This window comes from Diceros bicornis, chromosome 37, assembly GCF_020826845.1.
Source record: "Diceros bicornis minor isolate mBicDic1 chromosome 37, mDicBic1.mat.cur, whole genome shotgun sequence".
Classification (NCBI taxonomy): Eukaryota; Metazoa; Chordata; class Mammalia; order Perissodactyla; family Rhinocerotidae; genus Diceros; species Diceros bicornis.
This window is the reverse complement of record NC_080776.1, coordinates 24,849,559-24,863,555: the sequence shown is the minus strand read 5'-3', so window position 1 is coordinate 24,863,555 and position 13,997 is coordinate 24,849,559. Positions and strand designations below refer to the sequence as shown.

General features: G+C 44.8%; 1 protein-coding gene across 1 annotated transcript in view; it reads left to right on the top strand.

The window, feature by feature from the left end:
* The window catches only part of COL6A3 (collagen type VI alpha 3 chain), a 67,462-nt gene that overhangs the window by 34,601 nt on the left and 18,864 nt on the right, over positions 1-13,997 (top strand). The window contains exons 18-35 of the mRNA XM_058533281.1: positions 49-93; positions 213-266; positions 727-789; positions 1,424-1,489; positions 1,924-1,977; positions 4,223-4,258; positions 4,912-4,974; positions 5,491-5,553; positions 6,865-6,927; positions 7,809-7,871; positions 9,631-9,681; positions 9,877-9,912; positions 10,370-10,432; positions 11,502-11,564; positions 12,883-12,915; positions 13,001-13,037; positions 13,140-13,151; positions 13,248-13,741. Of these exons, the coding sequence (XP_058389264.1) occupies positions 49-93; positions 213-266; positions 727-789; positions 1,424-1,489; positions 1,924-1,977; positions 4,223-4,258; positions 4,912-4,974; positions 5,491-5,553; positions 6,865-6,927; positions 7,809-7,871; positions 9,631-9,681; positions 9,877-9,912; positions 10,370-10,432; positions 11,502-11,564; positions 12,883-12,915; positions 13,001-13,037; positions 13,140-13,151; positions 13,248-13,741 (1,359 nt within the window). The remainder of the gene's footprint in view (positions 1-48; positions 94-212; positions 267-726; positions 790-1,423; positions 1,490-1,923; positions 1,978-4,222; positions 4,259-4,911; positions 4,975-5,490; positions 5,554-6,864; positions 6,928-7,808; positions 7,872-9,630; positions 9,682-9,876; positions 9,913-10,369; positions 10,433-11,501; positions 11,565-12,882; positions 12,916-13,000; positions 13,038-13,139; positions 13,152-13,247; positions 13,742-13,997) is intronic.

The window sequence follows — 13,997 nt, the reverse complement described above, 5'->3', positions numbered from 1 at the left end:
TGCCAACATTGTTTTCTATACTCACCTGTGTGTCTTGTTCCCTCCCAGGGTGAATTAGGAGAAATTGGACTGGATGGTCTTGACGGTGAAGATGTAAGCAATTTCACAGTTTGTGTCCAAACTGCTTGTGGTCCTGAAGATTCCAGTGACTAATACCTCAGTCTGTGGTAGAAATTGTGCCAGGAGTGACATTTTATCGTTGTCTTTGGCAGGGAGACAAAGGATTGCCCGGGTCTTCTGGAGAGAAAGGCAGTCCTGGAAGAAGAGTAAGTATATTTCCATAGTGTTGCTATTATGGAGAAACTATAAACATTTCATTTAGGGAATATTTCTTTTACTCATGTATGTTAAGACCGCTTCCTCCAGGCAGCCTACCCTGACGTCCTCTGGGGGTACATCCTTGGTGTCTCCCATGTCCCTCGTCAGCTGTGATACATTATATTATCTTTTCTTGTTTGGAGAGTGTGTCTCATAGGGCAGGGACTGAGTGTGTTTTGTTTAAATAAATCCCCAGTGCCTGGCTCAGAGTGGGTCCCCAATAAATATTTGTGGATTGCCTGAACAAATCAGAAATATTTGGAAGTAATTTTACCTTTGTGGCAAATGAGCAAATGGTAAACACTGTTCTATTTAAGATTTATGAATCTAGGCATGCAATTTTAAGCACAAGATAAAACTCTGAAGTCTTATCTAATTTTTAGTTTCTGCTTGTGTTTTTTTATTTAGGGTGACAAAGGACCTAAGGGAGACCAAGGGGAGAGAGGAGATGTTGGAATTAGAGGTGACCCGGTAAGGATAACTCTTTAGGGACAATCTGTGACCCGAGTGTAGGGAAGAGGGTTCTGGGGAGAGGTGGCTTGAAAAGAAGAATTTTACTTTTGAAATTGCTTTAAAACGTGTTGATAAAGTATGTGGTTTGTACTTTTCTTAGAGTTTTGGGGTGGCTGGAGATGTGTTCGCCCTCTAGCTGCAAAGATCAGTGTTTGCAAGGCCCTACATGTGAAGACCTGACAAGTTTCCCTAAAATGTGGTCTCAGGACACTTCAGATTTGCTTTAGGAAAAGAGAAGAGTTCGTAGCTTTTCTTGTTTCAGGCTCTATAAAGCCTGTAGCTTTTTATAAATGACCGTCACTGGGCCGGCCTCTTCTCGTTCAGGCCAGGACGAGGCCAGAGCAAGCCTGGGGCACCGTCCTTCCTGGAGAGGAAGAACTGTTCCCCCTGTTGGGGCTGAGAGTGGTTGCTGACCCCAGGGTCAGGTTCTATCAGACTAGGGTGGATGTTCTCTGGGTGGGACGTGGCTGAAGGGACTGGCCCTCAGAGCCTTATACTCATATCATAACTAATATTTTTCTGACCACCCAATCCAGCAGCAGTGGCTTTCCTTGCATACACGGCTCATTTCCCTGACTCATGTTGTTTTCAGGGTAACTCAGGACGGGACAGCCAGCAGAGAGGACCCAAAGGAGAAACGGGAGACCTCGGGCCCATGGTATGGTGCTCCTCGTTCCTGGGCTCTCCCGTGCTGCGGGCCGGAGAAACAGAACTCACGTGGCTCGCCGGCACCGGCCGTAGAGACTGTGGGACTGGTCTTTAAGGCTGTGGAGCATGTGAGGTTGGGAGCAGGGGGCCCCGGGAAGCTGACCATGTGTGCCCATGAAGGAAGTTTCCACTGGGAACGGAAGCAACCCCTACTGAGAGGGGCTTCTTGGCAGAATTTGTGCCCCTTAGATATTTACGGAAAGTACTTGTTGAGCTGAAGGTTTGTGGGGGCGAGAATGCACCTAAGTCTAGTGCACCCCACAAAGTATCGACCATCCCTCTGTGTATAGATCCCTTTTCCCATAGTGTCTTGTGCAACATTCCAGAGTTAGATGTTCTTCTTTGCAGATGAGAATCTTACACCAGTTTTCTTCCCCATGCCAGGGTCTCCCTGGGAGTGATGGTGTATCTGGAAGTCCTGGAGAACCCGGGAAGGACGTGAGTGCCTCTTAGGGCTTTAAGGGGAGCGGGTGGGGGCTCTGCACTGATATTTAGCACATGACCCCCAAATCTGCCAGACGCTGCCTGGGGCGTTGTTACTCAGCAACTTTTTGTTTAGGAAATTTAAAGGGATTTCTGAAACCATCATCACTCAAATCTTGCTGCTGATGGAAATCTTTCATTCTCATTTACTCTGTACTCTGTCTCTTCTCCCTCTTGCTGTCCTGCTCCCTCTCATCCCAAAAAACATACTGAACAGATGCTTTTTAAAGTAATGTCTTTCCTGATTTTGAATATTTGGCCAGGTTTTATCCCACTAAATATTTAAAAAATCCAAACAGAAACACGAAAACTAGGGGATAGGGAAGAAGGGGCAGGAAGGCTGATAGGGTTGTATATTTGTGGTTGCTTTCATAATTGCTCGTTTTTTATGTGCTGCTGTAATTCAAGAGAGGACACTAGATTCAGTTTTCTAGTGAATTGCTTTTCGAAATTTCTTCTCCAAGGCATTTCAGATATGCCCATTGTAGATGAGCTGATTGCATGCCTAGTTTTTGAGTCTTGTGGAAGAATTGCTAAAGCCAAAGGGATAAAGATTATCTTTAAGAAGCCATTGGTATGCTTCCAGGGCCCAGGGAGAAGATGGTCTGGAAGCTCGTAAATCCCCAGGGGCAGTTCAGGATGCTGGGGGTGCCTAGGACGCTCTGCTCAGGAGCTGCCTGGGGCTGCGCAGCCAAGAACGGGGCACCCTCAGCTGTTTCCCCAGTGGCAGCGACATGTTTAGGGATCAGCAGCTGGATGATCAGAGGGTGTAGGCTGAGGTGAGGGGTCTTAAAAGAAATAAATTTCACCTGTAATCAGATGATATGCTATGGGCAAAAATTTGCTTTTAAAATTCAGAAGAAAACTTAAATTTTGAAAATGCTATCTTAAAAGGTTGGAGTATTATTTTTGAGTAATGTTGTTGAGCTATATAATGAAAAAGAAATGAGGAATACTCAATTGTTATAATATGCTATACAGCTCAGTTTGTGAGCAGAGCTAAAACTTGTTTTCATGAAATGACTTAAAATATAGTTGTCCATACAATTAGTTTTAATTCTATGCATAAGGTAGAAACTAGGGTTTGAATTCAGTACAGTGAAGTTTTGGTTGTCTTCCAATAGGACCTCACTATGCTGGGCTCACGCCAGGATGAAACGTGTCCCTCCCACTGGGCTACTCACTCCCAATACCACACCTTCATGGCATCCGCAGGCTGCCTCTGGCCTGAGCAATGAATCATTTATCACTGGGGGCCTCTGGTCATTGTCTAGGATGTCCCCTATGGGAGGGGCCGGCCAGACTGTTACTCTGTGGAGGAGTGGCCTGGCCCCTCCCCCCCGACTTGTCCATGTGTCGTCGTGGAAGGAGGCCAAGGTCTTCCGTTAAAGAAGCTGTCACTACAGTGAATAATTGCAAAACAGTCACCCCTGAAGATCACTGGGCTGGTCCATTGGGAGTGGAGAATGTGACTTGTGGGTTCATGCAACCGGTGGGCCAACCCATCTCAACTGGTTTGTTACAGTCTCCAGCATACCAACCCCTAACCTTGCGAAGATAGATCCAGGATCCAAACCTTTCCACTGAAGAGGAAGCAATCATAAAGTGGGAATTAATGGATTGCTTATGCAGTGAGACCACATTTATTTGAACTAAGGGTCACTTCTGGAGCATTGAGGCAGATGTTGCCAAGTCATGAGCCCAAATGCAGGACACCTTTTAGGTTCACATATGTGCACTTTGAATGCTTTGCTTAACTAAGTATGTGTTATATTTGGCCAGGAGAATTTGGAGAATTTGGGACTCTCTTCCATTACAATTAACATATTTCACTCCTTCTCCCTACAGTTAGGAAAATGGTAGAAAAATAGACAGGTTGACATTCCCATTTCACATTCCTTATTTGAAATTGGCTGGGATGGTGCAGCCGGAAGGAGTCATTATTTTGCTTGGCAGGCCTGAGGTAATTCTCAAAGCTTCCATTTGGATGGTGAACAGGGACAGCACAGAAGCACAACTGTCCCGAGGTGAGGGCGGGAGAGAGGGTGTCTTTTCAAGCGAGCTTCCTCAGGGGTGACGAGGCACAGTGCCTGGCACACAGCGGTGCCAGATGACTGTGTGGGTTGAGTCACAGACAGCCCTGGGCTCCGTCGCCAGCATCCCAACCTCCCCTTCACAGATTATGTGACTTCTTCCACAGGGCGGCGTTGGCCGAAGGGGACCAGCAGGAGCTAAGGTAAGCCTTAACTTGGCGCCTCTTTTCTGTCATCATAATCCAACTGACTGTGTGCTGTTAGGAGACTGTCCTCAAAGATACAATCCCACCCACGTGTTCAAAAATACTCTCTCCTTTGCCATCAGGGCTTGCAGCTTAGACAGCAGCTACCATCTTTTCTACCATCTCCTTAAATTTAGCCTCTTCTACAAAGACTTGTGAAAATGATTATGACAGTGGAAACAATTCTTAAAATGAAAATGACAATGGTGACAGGGGTAAGAAATGAAGGAAAAAAGATGGAGGTGACGGTGTCCTGGGTGTCTCTCCTCCATAATGTGTCCAATTATCTGGTCATCAGCAAGTCACATGTCTTGGTGTCAAAGTCTTCTCACCCGTGCAAGACAGGTTTGGGTCTCAAATATCCTCCTTTCACAAAGTCATCCTGAGGACAGGGTGAGGCAGGAGCGAGAAACAATTGTACGAGTGCAAAGTGACAACTGGCTCCACGTGTCAAATGTCTCTCCCTGGAGTTAGCGTGTCCATCTCTTCCAGTCCCCTAGTAGAGCTATGATTGTTTCCCCAGCCGCTTATCCAGACGTGATTATAGAACAGACTGATGATGTTGGTATAAACCATCCTGACCCCTCCCTACATCTTCTCTCATTCCAAAGGGCAGCAAGGGCGGTCTTGGCCAGCAGGGCACTGCGGGAGAGCAGGGGACCAGAGGTGCACAGGTCAGTACCCCCTGGTGTGATTGCATGCCTTGGGATATTTTCCCAGATGTCCTAGTATTTCTTTTCGTAATTGAGGTGACAGTCAATTTTACAAAATTGAACACAAAATTAATCTTTTTAAAGTGAACCATTTAGTGGCATTTAGTACCTTCACAACATTGTACAAACATCATCTCTATCTAGTTTCCAAACATTTTCATCATCCCCAAAGGAGACCCTGTACCCATTAGGCAGTCACACCCCCTTCCTCCAGCTCCTGGCAACCACTAGTTTCCTTTCTGTCTTTATGGATTTGCATATTCTGGACACTTCATATAAATGGAATCATTCAATAGGTGGCCTTTTGTGTCTGGATTCTTTCACTCAGCATAATATTTTTGAAGTTTATCCATGTTGTAGCATGTATCAGTGCTTCATTTCTTTTTATGGCTGAATAATATTCCATTGTCTGGATATTATGATGCTCATGGTGCGTCACCTTAACACAGCACTTACATTAAAATTTTACTTCTCCAGGGTCCACCTGGTTCCACCGGTCCTCCAGGGCTGATCGGTGAACAAGGCATTCCCGGACCTCGGGTAAGTCCATCTCGATTTCACCCCTCTCTTTAGCTAAACAGATAGCACATTGCCCCAGCGGGCTGAGAGTTTTCCGGGTGGTGTTACTGTGGACAGACTTTCCCCTTAGCCCAACTCTTTGGCAACACAGATGCTGGGTCCGACCTCAGTTCTTGCAGCAACTGGCTAGTTTACCCTGAGGAAGTAAGAGACCTTTTTTCTTGGTGCTCCAGGGGCTTCCAAGTCCCAGTGCTGCTCCTTCCAAACATGGGCCAGCTGGATGGTAAGCAAAGGAAGGATGTGTCTCATCTCAGAAGTCTTAGGATAGAGCTACATAAAATCTAACTAAATCTGCCCATATTTTCAGAATTTGCTGTATTTTTTCATATTGGGCTGCTGGAGATTGCCCCTGTGCTTCAGTATTTTGTGTCAGGAGCTCCCCATCCTCAAGTTCAACACAGAAGATGTTCCTTAAACTTGTTGTGACTGCAAACATCAACGTCGACCTTGGCTATTAGCCACGATGAGCAGAAACAAGTTGTCCTAGCTGAGCTGGGACCAGATGCCCTGGCACTACTTACCCTGGTGTCCCTTGTGTCTGATATGACATTGAGGGAGCCATCCTATCATTTGTGACAGAAATAATAAGGACGAATAAACTGCCAATGAACTGACCTGTTGCTATATAAATGCACAAAAATATTTTACAGTGCTTAGAAAGTCCTTCCCCAGTTTGAAATCTGATAAATACCTGTTTTTAAAGATTTTATGTTTTTTTTAAACATTTATTTAAGCTCTGATTAGTCAAGAATTTAAGTGGTTCAGGGGTGAGGGAAGCTCTCCAAATACATTAACAATAACAAATAGTGTCTACCATCCGGTTTTTGCCGTGTGCGTTAGGGTCATTTCTGGGCTCTGTAGGCTGCGTTACATTTTAAGAGCTATGTTCCTTCATTGGTTTATTCACTCCCTCAATGAATAAGTGTGTACAGGTATCCACACCTGTCAAATCAGGTGTTCACTGTGGAGGTGTGGAAAGGGCGAGGAGATAAAGCCATGTAAAATCTGGGTGTTTGTCCTCTAGTCAGGAACTCAGGAGATGTACATTAATTACTACAGCGTGCATACATTTGTGAAAACTGTCGCTGAGCGGTCATACTAATATTTTAGATTTGCACAGCCATCTGTATGCGTGTTTGCATTTCGGTCTCCAGCGCCAGGTGTGGCACGGCTTGCTGCAGTCTCTGACCTCCACAGGGGGAGAGACAGGGTGTAGACACACTGGCTGGAGGGTGACTATTTCCCTGACGCCCTTCTCTCCTTGCGCTCCAGGGAAGCGGAGGCACTGCAGGTGTCCCTGGAGAACGTGGCAGAACCGGTCCCCTGGGAAGAAAGGTTTGTCTTGACAAAGGTAGAGCTTGTTTCCTGAGGCCAGGACCCCGCCAGACCCTATGTCGCCACTCCATCATTTGTCAGTCTGTCCAGCTGCTTGGTTTACACGTCCCTCCTCCTTGCTTGTGGTCTTTCCCATCTCAGACTCCCCTGTTGATAGCTGGCTCGGCTGGTGGGATCACCATCCCCGCCTTGAAGGAACACACGGCGTTGGCTTTCTTATAGCCAGAACCTCCAGCGGCTGGTGGATTATCTGTTCCTTCCTCAGGGTGTGGTGGTGGAGCCACTAGTGGCCTCAGAGCCATTTGAGCAGATCAGTGGCACTTAGCACAGCTTCGGTATTGCACTGAACACACGTTCTCCCAACACCGGCAGTGCACACAGCAGCTCTGCTAGCTAATCCAAGGGCCCCAGACCTCGACTATTCTGGATAACAGCAGCTTGTTATATGAAGGCTGCCTGAGAACCTGCTTTCCACAAGCCTTGAGAAAAACTACTATTTATCATAACAGTCTGAAAGGGCAGCATTTTCTCAGTGAAAGAAGTGCATTCAAGTGAATCCAGAATTGTCTCGATGCCTCCTCTTGGGTTTCACCGCTGAGTTCAATGCCCAACAACTTTCACGGCTTCTTCTCTCCCTTCTTCCTCTCTTCCCCATCAGCATGTCCCCGTGCCCAGCACAAGCCTTCCTGGATTCTTTTCCAGGAGTCCACACATGAACGTTGCAATTAAAAAAAATCATTTTTATTAAGATTTAAAAGGTGAAACGAGCAGCTTGAAGCAAGCCTTCCAGTGACATCACTTAGAACAGAAGCAGAGCTCGGAATCACATTTTAAATCAGTCCCAGACCCACAGGTGTCTCAGCCTTGTTTCTCGTGTCTAGGGTGAGCCTGGAGAGCCAGGACCAAAGGGCGGACTCGGGAGCCGGGGCCCTCGTGGGGAGACGGTAAGATCAAGATGTGCTCAGGGCCAAGGCTGGCATGACTCTTCGCTGAAATGTTCAGGCAGCGGGGAGATGGGGCCTCGAGCTGGACTAGTCTTTGTCATTGCATCTTGGGTTAGTTCCAAATAGAGATAACTCGATAGTTTCTTCTTCTATTATTGGGGATGTGATTGAAAATAGTGAACCTGCTGCTTATAAGCAACAAATAAGTTTCAAAATAAAAACTTTCCTTTGAATGAGACATCCTAGTAATAGATATTATTACTTTGATAACTCATTTTTAAAATTGTTATTTAAAAACACTTTAACTTCTCACTAACAATAATTTTGTAGCATACATTTCTTTTTTTTTTTTAAATGGATTAAATATCTTTAATATTTTCCAAGTCAATGCTCCATTACAGAAGGTACACTAAAGAGTAAGTTACAAAACCAGCTGAAGACTATCAAAGAAACATACGATATAAGTAAACAATAGGAGAAGTTTGCAAAAACGTATTCTGGCAAGTCCATTATTCTGGAAGGTTTATATAAATCATGATGTATCCTAATACTGAAATTCTATGTGGCCATTAAAAACAATGATGTAGCTCTACTGACAATAAAAATGTACACAATATATTAAAAGCAAAGAGCCAATTACAAAACTGAGTACAATCTCATTTTGGGTTATTAAAAAAAAAAGATATGTATTTGTTCCTTCCCTCCCTCTCTCTCTCCTCACACATACACGCATGTTTCTTCCTGCAGGAAATAATTCTGAAAGGATGTAGCATACATTTCTATACAGGACAAAGAAATCTACAGTACGCTGGAAATTTTTCTAAAATGAGTCATTACACCTAAAAACAATATAAATGGACCAGGTTGATCTGACTGATATAATCCCAAAGCTTGAAAATATTTTTCTCATGTTTGTAATTTCTCTACAGTTAACTGAAGTTTAAAAATCCATTTTTTTTGCTCTTAGTCTCAGAAACAAAAGGGGAACAAAATCAAACTTTAAAATCGACTCAAACCACCTAATGACATCTCTTCCTGGTTCTGTTTCCATCAATCTGGGGGCAACAGCTCTTTAGCTGTTAATGTCCGTTTAAAACTATAAACGGACAGTAGCATGTTCGGTGCATGTATTAGAGATATAAATATGTATTTCATATAAATTCTTCTGATTCTTTTGAAATAATTAATGGTGTCCAGTTCTGAAAGCCACCCATGAGGGAGTGATAGGGATGGATCTGAGGGTACAGGGAGTCAGGCGTTTGGAAAGAAGGTAATCTAGAGGCATGACCTAGAAGGGTGGGAAGGGGCATGGGGGAGAGGAGGGTAAGGTCTGAGCACAGAAGGCTCAGGAGAGTATGAGAGATTGAGTCCCGTCTTCTTGCTTTGAAGAGAATCAAAGATTCATAGATGTGTAAGCCAAAATGGCCTTCAAGAGTCTTCTCAACTCTAAGATTCCCTGGTGCAATGAGTGTTTGATTTTACATTCAAACAGTATCTTTACCAATAGCTATTGTAGTTTTTTATATTGGTAATCTTCCAGCACTATTTTGCTGAAGAAGTCCTTTATGCTCACCCACCTACAGACATGGTCTTGTTTACACCTGGAGGATGGGGCTGGAGTAGGAACACTTCTTTGATCTGTACCTTGATTTGGGAACATTTCAGGGACTCAAGGACCCTCAGCACTGGGCTTTAGACAGAGATGGTTGTGATGTGCCTGACATGGGGACCTGCAGTAACGCCATCTTTCCACTCTTAGGGAGATGACGGGCGAGACGGAGTTGGTGGTGAAGGACGCAGAGGCAAAAAAGTATGTATCCAGAAAGAGTATTGAACTTCTGACATGTTGTATATTTAAAGAATTATCTCTCAAAATTTAATTGTAATAGAGTGACTTTTTTTCTCTTGATTGCTCTATGGATGTACTTTTTCTGCTCAGGAATAATTTATTTTAGATTAATTTAAACTGGGACCAAATATTGAGTCATTTATTTATCTTTTATAGGGAGAAAGAGGATTCCCTGGATATCCAGGTCCTAAGGTAAATATGCCCTAGTGGTAAAACATCACCATTGTTTTAGGATGAGTCTGATACGTCCATAGACTGAAAATCACAATATCTCAGTTCTAGTCTTGGGTCAGACACTTACTAATTAAGTGATCCTGGGAAAGACACCCCCCTCCAAGGCACTCCCTCTTCTATCAAATGGAGATGGCAATATGCACTTGTCACGGTGCTTGTGAGGATTAAATGAAATGGCACTGCCATAAAATACTTTGTAAACCTAGAAATGCTGTAATCTATAGGATATTATCCCTATGGGTTCAATAAGCTAAGGCTGAATCTACAAATGCCACCAGTGCACTAGTAATCCAGTGGAGAAGTAAATCAAAGTTAGCCATTTGGCTGTCCTGGGAAGTATGGTCCAGAACCCAGGACCCTCAGCTATACCTTCCACCCCAGAGCTTAATGTGCTGCTTCCTGGCTCTCTTCCCAGGGTATCCGTGGTGAACCAGGGACAGACGGAACACCAGGACCCAAAGGTGTCAGAGGCCGAAGGGTGAGTTTCCTGCACCTTGGCTGCAGGTGGAGAATGAGAACTTGTGCGGCAGCGTGATTGAACACTGACACCTCATTACTTCTTGGAAAATTATCCTTTCTCACTTGCAACGTGGCCAGTGATAGAATGGGGTGGAAGGAAAGAAATCCTAAGCCCTGGATTGATGTCCTCAGGACTCCCTGTGGTTGTGTCTGTGCTGTCCTCCTTCAGCTATGCTCACCTTACGGGGAGGCCCTGAGAGCCCTTCCTTTACACATCTCGAGGGTCACTAGCCCAAGGTCCGCTCTCAGCATAGCACAAGGGGGACTCGAGTCTCAGAATGAGTGATGTCAGAAGTCTGTGCAGTCCCATTCGGTCATGCCCACCAGACGGTGAGGCAGCAGGATTTCATGAGGTGCACGAAATGCTTACAAGGGCTCCAGGCTCAGAGGCGAGCCAAGCTGAGAACACGTGCACCTCTACCTCCCCACCGTGGTAAGACTCCTCTTCCTTAAGCTACTTTTGGTTCTGGGTTACTCTCTTTAGTGGATGTCTACTCATCCTCTTAAGATTGTTCTGAGTCTTGAATTAGCACATTGAGGTCTAGATACAGGTAAAAGTTTCTAAGTTATTTTTAGCTTAAAATATAGTTAAAATCTTTATAATTATCCTGTTAACTTGCTCAGTGAGGACAGTCAAATTAGATCATTTACTACTCAAGGTAGAGTTTTAAAACATTGGATTGGCTACCTATACAATGTAATTGTGTAGTGATCTAATTAACTGTCAGTTACTGATTTCTTGTGCATCTGTGGATCGTCTTATCAGCGGTTCTGGGGAAACCTTCTGTCTTATCTTTACCTGCCAGAGAACATAACTGTGGCGAGATGCACATCAATTTTTTTAAGGCCATTTGTCCCTACACTTAAATTTTGGAGACACTTAAGCTCTTTTGAAGTGAGAGATTTCTCATGGTGATGGGGGACATTGAACTATGTCACTGTCACCCTCTACCCCCCTTCCAACTGCAGGAGTTGAGAATTTTCCATCTTCTGCCACAATTGAGCAATGTTTGTTCTGCCCCTTCTAGGGAGATTCAGGACCTCCAGGGGCAGCTGGACAGAAGGGAGACCCTGGTTACCCTGGACCATCTGTAAGTACCTACCTAGTTCCAATTAAGCCGCCCGAGGGCTGGATACCTTATATGTGGTCCCCAAAAACTTCCTACTGTCTCCTTTATTCACAAAGAAAGTGTACTGCATTTTTGTTGTTATGGTTGTGTATTTTTGTTTTTTTTAAATCACTTCCCTCTGATACCACAATGGAGAAAAGAGCTTCTGAGTTTTAGAGTCACAAGAAATTTTAAAAAGAAGTTTCATGTGGAACTCGGTAGCCTAGGGCATGTCATAATTTGCCTTTATAATTTCGTGGTGTAGATTTGTTTGAAGTTTGTGTAGAGGACAAAAAATAGAGCAAATTTTAATACCTCTTGATTGCATCTTGTAGAATAGTATAATTATGTCAGACCTCAGTCTGGGGAATACTTCCGTTGGTCTATAAAATCCCCAAGGGAGCTACTGATTTTATGGCTTAAAGCCCGCTAGTCACCCTGCCACCTGGAGCCAGGAGGGCGTCCTTCTGCAGCCCTACCAGAAAATCTCTTCATTATGAACATCCTTGTTTCCTTATTTGAATGTCTCCATATAATGTCTCTGTACATTGAATTTTGATGAGGTTCAAAGAAGAATGGAAAAGATAACTCAGGAAATGGAAAATCACTCCTGGAAGGAAGGGTTGAGGGATTAGACTGGTGGGATCCAGGAGAAGAAGGCTGAGTAAGATACTGTTGCCTTTAAAGAGTGAAGCATTTAACGGGAGAGAGTTAAGCCAGTTACCGCAAGAGATGAGCTGGCAGAAACAGCATTATGGAAAGACACCTGACTGCACCGTGGGGTGACTGCTTGACCATCAGTGTGGCCACATATTAGGATGAGAGGCTGAGGGCCACCGTGGATCTGTCCCTGGAGCTCCTTGGGAATTGAATCCAGCCAGGATGCTTTAGACCTGGAGCTGATGGGGTTAGCTAAATGACTCCTGACTGTCCTTTCTGTGAACCGGATGTATTAAGTTGGCAGGTGAGGGAAGCTCTTCTCTCAGGAGAAGTGGTGTTTAGACTCAAGCTCTGATGTATAATTTACATTGATTTGCAATGAACCTCCAGGTTTTCAGGGTGTGAAGCTATTTATCTTGCAGGGGAAAGAAATACTTTTATCCTCAAAGTCTTTTCTCTTCTGCTCTTTGAACATAAAGTCAAATTGATAGGGAGAGCCTAAAGATGATCAAGGATCAAGGTCAGCCAAGGTCCCCCTTTGCTTCCTCTGCCATGTTTCTGGGTGCCAAGGACTGTTCCTTTATGCTCCACATCCCGCGTGTCTATGGTGCTTCTCAGCCTCTCCTTCCTTGTTTTACAGGGTCTCAAAGGCAACAGAGGCGACTCAGTTGATGTAAGTTACATGTGTGCAGCCCGAATCATTGCCGTGTAAGCCTTCTGTCTGCTCTCCTTACATCTTCTTTCCTTTCCTTTTACAGCAATGTGCCCTCGTCCAAAGCATCAAAGATAAATGTCGTAAGTACATGATTTTCTTCTGTCTATGCCATTCACGTTTTTGCATTTGAAATTCTCACATGGCAGACATGTCTTTCACTCTTCTCTTTGTTTCTTTTATAGCTTGCTGTTATGGTAAGTTAATTTCAGCAGTTTCACTTTCTTCTGAAGAACGAAGACTCCTTTTCCAGTAAGTAAAATTTGTCTTTGAAAACTCACCACTTCCTGCAGGACCCCTGGAATGCCCTGTCTTCCCCACGGAACTGGCCTTTGCTTTAGACACCTCCGAGGGGGTCACCCAAGACACGTTTAGCCTGATGAAGGATGTGCTCTTGAATATTGTGGGCAACTTGACCATTGCTGAGAGTAACTGCCCTCGGGGGGCCCGCGTGGCTGTGGTCAGCTATAACAACGAGGTGACCACGGAGATCCGGTTTGCTGACTCCAGGAAGAAGTCCGTCCTCCTGGAGAGGATTAAGAACCTTCAGGTGGCTCTGACATCCAAGCAACAGAGTCTGGAAACCGCCATGTCCTTCGTGGCCAGAAACACGTTTAAGCGAGTGAGGAACGGTTTCCTGATGAGGAAAGTGGCCGTTTTCTTCAGCGATAAACCCACGAGGGCGTCCCCACAGCTCAGAGAGGCTGTGCTAAAGCTTTCAGATGCAGGGATCACACCCTTATTCCTCACGAGACAGCTGGACCCGCAACTGGTCAACGCTTTGCAGGTCTGTGTTTTATCAGCTTTGTTGACATCGCCTTCTCTTCTTCTTGGGCTCTGAGAAGATTCTTAGGCACATCTGTGCCCTCCTTGATGGATTCATGCCCCATAGTTTCTAAAAGTCCTAAATAAGGCTGGTTGACTGAGAACTTCTCTAGTGAGATTTCCAGAACAGCCTTATGGCTCTGGTATTAGATTGACATTCAAATGCCTGTGACATACGTCCCTTCCCACATGTAGGAAGAGAATCTCCCAGGGCTGAC